This window comes from Colobus angolensis, unplaced genomic scaffold (assembly GCF_000951035.1).
Source record: "Colobus angolensis palliatus isolate OR3802 unplaced genomic scaffold, Cang.pa_1.0 Scaffold152, whole genome shotgun sequence".
In the NCBI taxonomy this organism is placed as follows: Eukaryota; Metazoa; Chordata; class Mammalia; order Primates; family Cercopithecidae; genus Colobus; species Colobus angolensis.
Genome location: NW_012114622.1, coordinates 3737934 through 3748987, shown reverse-complemented (window position 1 = coordinate 3748987; position 11054 = coordinate 3737934). Strand labels below are relative to the sequence as shown.

General features: G+C 39.4%; 1 protein-coding gene across 2 annotated transcripts; it reads right to left on the bottom strand.

The window, feature by feature from the left end:
* Positions 1-840: 840 nt before the first annotated feature.
* FSHB (follicle stimulating hormone, beta polypeptide) lies at positions 841-5099 on the bottom strand. Of its 2 annotated transcripts, none has more exons than XM_011936325.1 (3): positions 5043-5099; positions 4049-4213; positions 841-2549 (listed from the first exon to the last, which is right to left on the bottom strand). In XM_011936325.1, exons 2-3 carry the CDS (start codon positions 4205-4207, stop codon positions 2319-2321), a joined length of 390 nt encoding a protein of 129 aa, XP_011791715.1. In that variant the 5' UTR covers positions 4208-4213; positions 5043-5099; the 3' UTR covers positions 841-2318. The 2 variants fall into 2 exon arrangements, with proteins under 2 accessions (XP_011791715.1, XP_011791716.1); XM_011936326.1 differs by having other exon boundaries at positions 5073-5099.
* Positions 5100-11054: the final 5955 nt, after the last annotated feature.

Here is an 11054-nt window from a genome sequence, read left to right as displayed (position 1 = left end):
GGTTTATTATTTTGGTCTGCAAAACTACAGGAGGAAGGAAAAGACTATAATTTAAAGCATCTTATTCAGCATTGTTAATATAGCCCTAATTTCAAGGCATTGCTATAAGCCACACCCAATACCAGATTAGAATGGACAGAGATAATTATTATAATAATATCTGTGGTTTTGCTTCAATCCTTACCAAAATGACTTCTTCTTTTGGTGGAGTAGTCAAAGGAGAGCTGGGTTAAGAGCAAGGAGGCTAGGATTCTAATCCTGGCTCTGCCACGAACAGTCTTTGTGATTGCTGTGATCTGAATGTTTATGTTCCTCCAAGATTCGTGCTGAACCCTGATCCATATTGTGGTGGAGTCTTTGTGATTGCTGTGATCTGAATGTTTATGTTCCTCCAAGATTCGTGTTGAACCCTGATCCATATTGTGGTGGTATTAAGAAATGGGGCATTAGGAGGTGATTAGATCATGAAAATGGAGCTCTTATATATGAGATTAGTGCTCTTATAAAAGAGGCTTGAGGGAGTTTTCTGCTGTTTCCAACACATGAGGATGCAGCAAAAAGGCACCAATGTTGAAGTAGGGAGCAGGCCCTCCCTCACCAGACAACAGATCTGCTGGCATCTTGATCTTGGACTTCCCAGCCTAGAGACTGTGGACAATAAATTTCTGTTGTTTATTAATTACCCAGTCTAAGGTATTCTGTCATAGCAGCCCAAAAGGACTAAAACAGTGATGATCTTGGGTGGGTCACTTAATATCACTGGGCTTTAATTTTCCTATCTCAGAAATTCAAGAAGTAAACTAGAGAAACTCTAGTGTCCCCACCCACTCTGCGATTCTCTCTATGCTTTTCTTCTCCCCATTACATCAGAAAAAGTCTTCAAAAAATGACAGGAAATTTAAGTGACAAAACACTTCAGAAATCCAACAAAATTATTTTTAATATCTCCAAAGATAAGGAAAGGTAATATTTGTAGAAACACTGGGAATTATATTTTAATATTTCATTCCAGTAATATTATAAAATACACAATATCTAAGTCATCTGTTTGTACATAAAACAATCCAAACCTGTGACCCTGGTGGCTAGCATCTTTATTAAAAAAATAAGATTTAAATAAATTAAACAATATGAGTGTGAAACCAAGTGCATAACTAAGACAGTTAACATGTTTTAAAGAAATCAACTCATGAAATAGTTTTAATATATAACCTGTTGAAAGAAAGCACAGATTTGGGAGAACACGGACGGATAAAATAGAAGATTAATGTAGACTATTCGCGATCCTAGAAAACAGCAGTTTCCCCCGTCCCCCAAGGCTAATTCTTTCTAAAGGAGCTATTTGTTTACACAAATATATTTGTAGACAAGTTAAATATATTTATTAAATTGCCGAAACTGCTTTCAAACCTACTTTCAAATCCTTTGTCATTCCAAAGAAGTGGATCCTAGGGAGGGCAGGGTGAGATAGTTTGGTTTTCTTCCTTTATCTCAAAAAGGAGTTTTGCAGGAGGCTAGTAACATGTGATCAATTTGTTTAAGTAATGAATAGAGGCAGGCTAATTTCCGCAGCCCCAGATTAAAATTTATTTCCTTTGCCCTTAACTAATAGGCTTGGTAGTAAGAGCTTGAAAATCCTGAGCTCTGTTACTCCCCATCTGTACCGAACAATTCAGAAAGATACATCATGTCTCAATACTCTATGTGCTGGAGGAGAGGCGAGGTGGAACTGATGCCACTATTTTCATGGGACTGGTGTGGCTGGGGGCAGCCTCATCAGCTTACTTCAAACATCCTCTTCCAGCATTTTCCTACCCTTGACCTTTCTGATCTAAAGAAGCCATTTTGTGTTTCTCACTAAGTTCCAGGCAGAGTGCTAGGCATTGAGGCTACAATGCTGAAGATGCTGACCTTGCTCTAGAGGGCCCAGTCTACCAGAAGACTGCAGCAGTTAGTTCTTTCACCCACTCCCATTACTGCTTCCTCCGTCTAGGTTTACATTTCCTCCTAAGAGAAAGGCATGGCCTGAGAAGATTTCTAAGATTTTTAAAGAAGATACCATGCACAGGTCTATGAGGTAAGACTGACTAAACCTTATGAAATCAGACCTAGGAATATAGAGGTGAATGGTGATGGAGTCCTGGCCCCCAGCACTCTAAATTCCCAGAGTTCCCTCTGCCAGTAGACCAGGGGTCAGTAGAGTCTGACAATCCCCTGGTCCAGTGGTTTGTACCCTGGGCACATTGCACACACACAGACTTTTTGAATATCTTGGTCCCTCAGGACAAGGATATGTGGCTGGAAATGTCCACTGTTCTTTATTCTTTCATTTCACTGAAGGAGCAGTAACTGGGTCCCAGGCCTCGCACGGTACAGTCAGTGCTGTCGCTGTCACACTTGCCACAGTGACACTGGGTGGCCACTGGGTATGTATACAAGGAGTCTGCATGGTGAGCACAGCCGGGCACTCTCACTGTCTCATATACCACTTCCTTGAAGGTACATGTTTTCTGGATGTTGGGCCTGGCTGGGTCCTTATACACCAGATCCTGAGGAGTTTAAGAAGAGAGGTTACAGTATTGTGGAAGTTCCTATTTAGCTTAGTCAAAATGAGACAGAAATTGAATACTGCTTGCTCTAGCATTTATCCATTAAAACATGACCTCATAAATGACCTATATGCTATCTACATTTTCAAATTGTTCTCGAAATCTTACAGAAAATATAAGTAATTCCTTTTCTTACTTCCTATGGCAATATCAAAATATTAATTATTTTTCAAAGTATAAAGGAACTTTGAATTTTAACATAGAAAAATGATGAAAAACGTGACAGAATTTTAAGTTGACTTCTCATATTTAATTGAAAGCTATGTTAATGACAAACCATAAACAAAGACATCCAGTGTCTCAGAAAAAATATTTTAAAACACACTGTCCTGATGTATTTATAAAAGGTCAAAAATATATAATTTTTAATGTTAGTGCTTAATTTAACATGTTTGCTAAGGCTCACATAAGATTTTAAATATTCCAATTTGTTGTGGACATTTTTCTCCCTTAAAAGCTGTATACTTTGCAGTGTTCTTAGTTTCAAAGGATATGCAGTTTGCATATAAGAATTTTTAATCCAAGTAGAAATTATTTGTAGTAGCTCTTTCCAGTGGAAAAAATTATTTACACCGTGTAAAGAAATTGGGGCTGCTGTTTAGTATCATCCTACCAAATGTATATCCCAAGAAAGTGCAATAAATTGTGTAATAAATAGAATTTGATAAAACTCATTTACCATTAAATAAAGTATCATTCTTTAAAAAGTTACCATTTTCAATTTTAGTTTATAGGATGAAATTCTGCATAAATAATTAGGGGTGCTGCAGGGAAAAAAGAAAGCACCATGGAAACTATTTCTTTACTTGCATTAATGCAAGGAAACTGTGCAAACTCAGACTAGCAGCTGATGCCTCTATGTCTTGGTTTTCTCAATGCTATAATGAAGGGAGTGGGTTTGCTGATTCATTTTTAACAGTCTGCAAGAATTGATTGTGTTCACAGTCCGTTTGTTGGCATTTGTATTTAGGAGGGCCAGGAAGACAATTTTTATAAGTGGCTGTCTATGTTTTTATGTGACTTGGAGACATATTTTGGTACTAGTTTTGTGTCAAAGATGTAGCATCAGTTAAAGAAATTGCCTTTATGAGAATATTGTAGGTCCTTTATGATTAAATATATGTATATTTCCATGTTTATCTCTCTATATGTGAAAACATAACATAGAACTACTTTTTTTCCTGTAAATACCAAGTTGGACTATTACCAAATTGATCAGATTAAATCTGAGGCTTTCCTAAATTTGCCCAAATCAAATCCAAGCCCAAATAGCTAACTGATGTCATGGTCATTAACCCCAATCACAACACAGACAGTCTTGGCTAAAGGACTCATGACTGTTACTTAGAATACACAAAATATTGATAAAGTGGAAACTAATGAAACCTGCCTCATACATACCTTCAACGCCCTCACTTCCAGCAAAGCACGATACCTACCCTAGTGTAGCAGTAGCCAGCACACCAAGTGGTGTTGATGCTTATGCAGAAACGACATTCCTCTTTCTCTATTGCAATGGTGATGTTGGTCAGCTCACAGCTGTTGCAGCAGATTGCTTTCCAGCAACAGAAAAGGAAGCAAAACTGGACTGTCTTCATCCTCGTCTGGGAAGCAAACAACGAAGCCCACTAGAAACTGAGAAATCAAAGAATGATAATCATTATGTAAGCTGACCAAACCCAAAATAATTGGTCTGCTCATCCTCCTCAATCACATTTTGCTTCAACAAGTTTTTTTCCTTCCTTATGCATTTTTACTTACGTCTTTGTTTCTTGGAACAACATTTTTCCTTGTCCTTCTTCAATTTTTGAGTCAGGGTGGGAATATATTATAGATCAAAACTCCAATATAATGATTTAAGCAGAGGAATATTTAAAGATTAGAATCTTATTGCTAACTGTCATAAAGTGATTACTCTGAAGCAGGTAATTGTGATGATCATATTTGTTCTTCCATTATTATTTTAAAGACTATTTTTGTCTGAAAAGAAGAGTAAAATTATTTTCTTTTCTTGAGACAGGGTCTTGCTCTGTTGCCCAGGCTGGAATGCAGTGGTATAATCATGAATCACTGCAGCTTCGACCTTCCAGGCTCAAGCAATCCTCTGACCTTGGCCTCCCAAAGTGCTGGGATTACAGGCATGAGCCACCATTCCTGGCCAAGAAAATTCTATACTACAAAATTATGTCTTCATTTTTAGAATCTCATAAATATTTGCTTTTGCCCACATTTGTTTAAAATAAGACTATTTCAGAAGAGACTATTTCAGAACTGGTCTATAAAGTCAGTTACTTGCTAACAGTGATTACATTATATTAACCATATTTTACAAGCCAGGTTGATAAGCATAAATTTCCTACACAACACTAGTGAAAAGCTCTAGTTTTGTCCTCCATGGCCTGACAAATCTGTAATTTCAAAAGTAGCTGTCACCACTTGAAAACTGTAGATGCCAAGACTCACCTGTGGTTGGTCGCCTTGCCTGAGAAGAGCTGTAGACTGAGTGAAATCTCAGTTCACCTTTTATACAAAATCATGTGCAACTAACACCTTGTGGATTTGTTGGGTATTAATATGACCAATGCTAGCGTGAAGCTTGCTGTAAGTAAATCAGTGTTTAGATAGACAGGGAGATCAAGCTTTAGTAAAGTAGTCTAAACGCAGTAGATTAGAAAAAATAATGTTACCAGAGATGATTTTGTACAAATTAAATTTGATACAGTAGCACACCCACTCCTTTACCTTCTCAAATTAAATGTGACTCCAGATTTTTCTTTTGTATCTTTAAATCAGGAAATTCAGAGTCCTTTCCAAGTATTGCTTTGACCCTGTTCAGGAGATGCATTAAAAATATGGTTAATAAATTGCTCCAAGAGCATACCAAAAGCTGTGAAGGAAGAAACAAACAAAGAGAAAGCATTTCACGATCTGGCTTCTGTCTAAAGTGTGAACTGTATCTCTCTTTACCTCCCACATTCTGGCCCCCTAATCACAAATCTTTATTTTTTGATGTTTTAGCAAGAACTTTGTACTTTACTTGTAACTCCATAAATATGTTGCTGATTCATATATTTAGATCTTTGCATGTAATGTTCCTCCTGCCTGAAATGTCCTTACCTCCTCCCTGCCTCCTCCAACACCACCCTGAACCCTGGCAAATTCCTCAATCTTCAACATCCAGGGGAGTTTCACTTGTCAAAGTTTAGGATGGGAGGTGAGGGAGAACCATAATCACTACCTTCTGTGTGTAACCATTTATAGGCTCTTGTTTCCTCCAATAAACTATGATCTCCTTGGAGACTAGGATTGCTTTGTTTAATAAATATTTACTAATCAAACAGTGTGACTGGAGCAAAAGGACAACAGCAGTAATATTAGAATATGATGTCAAAGAGATAACAGGAGTCAAATAATGTAGGACCTTGTAGACCAATGTAAGGGCTCTGGTTTCTATTCTATGTGTAATGGGACCCACTAAAGGATTTTAAATAGAGGAGGGACATGATCTGATTTAGTTCTAAAAGGATTCCTCTGACTGCTGTGTTGCTAATGTAGGGGAACAAAGAAACAAGAAGACCCATATGGATGCTATCAATAACCCAAGTGAGAAATGATGTTTGTTCAGACTAGTGTGGTAGCTGTGGAGGTAATGAGACTTGCTCTGACTCTGGATGCATTTTGAAAGTAGAACTAACAAAATTTTCTGATGGATAGATGTTGATTGTGAGAGGAGGAAAAGTCAAGGATAGCTCTAAAGATTCTGGTTTGGGTGGCTGAAAGGATAAACTTGCTATCAGCTGAAAGGAGATGGCTGTAAATGTCAAAGTTTGGGGAAAGGAAATGGAGTTTAGTATGCACATGTTGAGCTTGAGTTGTTTGTACTACATCCAGGAGATAATGAAGTTTCTTTTTCCTCTTTCCAAAAGAAACTGAAGAGGGCCATTGAGGAAAGTAGGAATGGGGAGAATATGGTGTCCCAAAAGCCAAATAAAGAGAGCATCTCAGGGAGGAGCCAATGACACCTGTGTCAGATACTGCTGACAGGTTAAGTATGATGAGGATCAAGAATTTCATAATGTATATGTGGTGTAAAGGTCACTACTGTCCGTGGCTATAAAAGTTACCTTGGAATGATAGAAACAAAAGCCTGATTGGTGTGTGTTTAGGTGATTTGAGGAGATAAGTCATAGTGAATATAGACAACTTTTTCCAAGAGCTTTTTTTTTACAAAGATCAACAAAGAAATGGGTATTTGGGTAATGTGGATGTTGGGCAAAGATAATTTTCTTTTGTTTTATTTTTATTTTTTATTTTTGTGATGGAGTCTTCTCTATCACCCAGGCTGGGGTGCAATGGCACAATCTCGACTCACTGCAACCTCTGCCTCCCGGGTTTAAGCCATTCTCTGGCCTCAGCTTCCCAAGTAGCTGAGACTACAGGCATGCGCCACCATGCCTGGCTAATTTTTGTATTTTTAGTAGAGATGAGGTTTCACCATGTTGGCCAGGCTGGTCTCAAACTCCTAACCTCAAGTCATCCAACCCTCCTTGGCCTCCCAAAGTGCTGGGATTACAGGCCTGAGCCACCGTGCCTGGCCGCAGATAATTTTCTTTTGATTTTTAGCTTTAAGATGGAAGAAATAAACATGTTTGTATGGTGATGGGAATGATTGAGTAAAGTGGAAAAAGTTGATATCAGAAGGAGAGAGAAGTTCTGAAGTGTACTTGAAGAGGTAAAAGGAAATGGGTTATAGAAGAGGAGTGGAAGCATTGTCTTTAGGCAGAACCATGGAGAGCTCATCCCATATTAGGCAAGAAGGCAGAGCTTGATGCTGCAGATGCTAGCAAGTGGGCAAATGTGATGGGTGCAGACACTGGTGGGTGGGTAGGGATTGTGGGTGCAGATGCTCATGGGTGCAGAGGTGGTGAGTGAAGATGCTGGTAGGTGGGGAAATGTGGTGGGTGCAGTTGCTTGTGGATAGGGAGGAGTGATGGGTGCAGATGGTGATGACTGGAAGGTATAGTGAGTGTACATGGTGGTGGGTGTGCGGTGCGGTGGGTGCCGATGCTGGTAGGTTGGGAGGGGTAGTTGGTGTAGATAATGGTGGGTAGGAAGGGGTGGTGGGTGCAGATGCTGGTGGGTAGAGGAAGGTGGTAGGTATAGATCTGTACCTACCACACTTTGCCTGTTAACAGCAGGGGTTCAGGCATGTGGGCGACCAAAAGTTGGATTCATCTAGGATTATGGTTTTATAAAACATGTTTGACAAAGACAAAACTTAGCATAGCAGTAGACATTGTAAGTACCAAATCAATATTTATGTAAATGAATATTGTGAGTGTAGAAATATCTTGAAATCTGTCAGTAATTGGTAAGCAAGCATATTTCCAAGTTATGGAATGAATAATTAAATGTTATATTATGTATATTAAATAAAAATACTAATGATTCTTGGAAAATTATAAATCCTTTCAGTTTTTCCAAAGGAATGCTAACATTACTATATCTATTGGTAATACCTTATATTATGAAACAAAACAAAGTCTTTCATATTACCTATGTAGAATCACAAGATTTATTTGTGTGAATATAAATGAACTACTCTGTTTTAATGACTAATGTGTACGTAATATTAGTTCCTTAAATTCACTTTTAAAATATTAATATTAATAACTTCTTTTTCATTGAGTACCTCCTATGTCCCAGGTGAAACTGCCTTTGCAAAGGTTATGACAATGAGATAAATCTAGCATGGCTAACTCCATCTCACCTCTAGCCTCACAGGCTGGCTGTCCTCACTCGTTCCTGGACATAGGCCAAGGACTTTAGTTTATAGTTCAGACTAGTGTGGTAGCTATGGAGGTAATGAGACGTGCTCTGACTCTGGATGCATTTTGAAAGTAGAACTAACAAAATTTTCTGATGAATAGATGTTGAGTGTGAGAGGAGGAAAAGAGTCAAGGATGGCTCTTTAGTTTAGAGGCAGGAATTTAGTTTATAGTTTAACTAAAGCAAGGATAATAGTCCTACCCTAAAACTAAGCCCCTCCTTGCTCAGGGACTGAAAATGGCCTTTCTAAACAAATAAAATGCTCTGACATTAGGATTGTGGGAGGGACCTGAATTCTGATAATGTATAGGCATGGTTTTTATAATCCCTTACTAGTTCAGGAGTCATGTGGCCAGAGGTCACGAGATTTGTGACTTCCTCAATTGCTCCTACAGATAACATCACTATTGTAGAGCCTACAGTTGATCTTTTGAGATGTTTTTCAGGCTTTTGCATTCTGGCAACAAACTGACTCCACTTGGACACATGCTTCATGATGCAACTGGTCATGTGGCCTGCACCCAGAAGCAAACTCAATGAAGGAGGACAGTTTTCCACAATCTTACTATTTTGTTTCCCAACCAATCAGCAGCACCCACTCCCTAGTCCCCTTCCCACCAAATTATCCATAAAACCCTAGCCTCTGAGTTTTCAGGGAGACTGATTTGAATAATAACTCCAGTCCTCCCACTTGACCTACATTAATTAGATTCATTTTTTACTGCAATTCCATGATTTCAGTGAATCAACTTTGTCTGTGCTGTGAGCTAGAAGAACACATTGGACAATTACACAGGCATTTAACTAAACATGTTAAATATAAGTTCATATACAATATTCACAATAACACAATAACCTTTTTGTTTTAGACAAAGTCTCACTGTGTCACCCAGGCTTGAGTGCAATGGTGTGATTTTGGCTCACTGCAACCCTCCACTTTCCAGACTCAAGTGACGCCCATGCCTCAGCCTCCCAAGTAGCTGGAATCCAGGTGTATGCCACCATACTCAGCAAAAATTTTTAATTTCTTTTTGTAGAGACGAGATTTCACCATGTTGGCCAGGCTAGTCTCAAACTCCTGGCCTCAAGTGATCCACTACCCTCCGCCTCCCAAAGTGCTGAGATTACAGGCATGAGCCACTGCACCCAGCCTACAATAACCTTTTAAAGAAGTTACGCCGGGCGCGGTGGCTCAAGCCTGTAATCCTAGCACTTTGGGAGGCCGCGGCGGGCGGATCACGAGGTCAGGAGATCGAGACCATCCTGACTAACATGGTGAAACCCCGTCTCTACTAAAAAAAATACAAAAAACTAGCCGGGCGAGGTGGCAGGTGCCTGTAGTCCCAGCTACTCTGGAGGCTGAGGCAGGAGAATGGCGTAAACCCGGGAGGCGGAGCTTGCAGTGAGCTGAGATCCGGCCACTGCACCCCAGCCTGGGCGACAGAGTGAGACTCCGTCTCAAAAAAAAATAAAAAAAAAAAGAAGTTACTATTCTTCTTCGTTGAAAGATGAGATAAACTGAGGATAAATGCAACCTGTAAGTAGCAAAGCTGGGGTTCGTATTCAGGTCGGTTTGACTCCAAAGCCAGGGGCTATACATTGAGCCATGGTGACCTCAGTGGTCTACGGTTCTCATCAATCCCATTAATTGGAGAGACCCCAAGACAGAAATCATCCAAAGTTTGGGCCAATATTCTAAATGCCCATATTTATATTTCCACCTGAAGTTAGGTCAGAGAGTCCCACAAACAGCCCTGAACTTGGCCTGTCAAGAGGACTCCAGATCTTTCTCTCAACTGTAAGCCTCTTATGGCTAGCTCATCTCATTAGTGTATTTGCTAGTTAATGCCATTACTCTCATTGAGATTTTTGAAATACTTTATTGATAAAAATTTAGAGTTCTTTTTATTCACCTTTGAATTCCCTGAAAGAAATAGAATTTCTATTACATAATAGTTACTGAAATACTTTTGTTGAACCAAATGAAAAAAAGATCACTCATCGTTTCTTTCTGTGTTGTGTTGGTCCATAGCCTGCTTGCTATCAAATGCATTCCTTGTTTTTACTTGGTTGTTCGCTCTGTTTTGTGGGAGAAAGGACTTTGGCAAGCTGCTTTTCCCACTCTGCTGCATTAGCAGGCTTTTGCCATTGTGAATGGAGATTGAAAAATGAGTGCAAGGAAGAAGCTGGAGTATTTCTCTCTACCTTTTACATTCTGCTTCCCTTCCTGATAGTGACTGCATGATCTCCCTGGCTCCAGGTCCCATCGGACAGCTCCTCCCTTGGTGGTCCCAGCTTTTGTGAGGAAACCCCAGCTGTGGTTTGAGCTTCTGCTAGGTGGTCTCACCTTCTGGCTTGGGAACCCCACCTATGTCCCTCCAATCTTGTGGATAAATGGAGCTTCTCACTATTACTTACCTCTGATTGCCTCATATCCCCTGTCTGGCTTTTCATCAATATAATACTTGAGCAGCCAGATCTCTGGATTAATGAATTCCTTGAATTTCCCCTATTTTGCATATCAGTTGTGATTTCTGTTTTTCTGACTAGAAACTGGCGGATACACCTTCCTTTATTTCTAGAAAATATCCTCTCTAGAAATAAAACTCTCTTGGG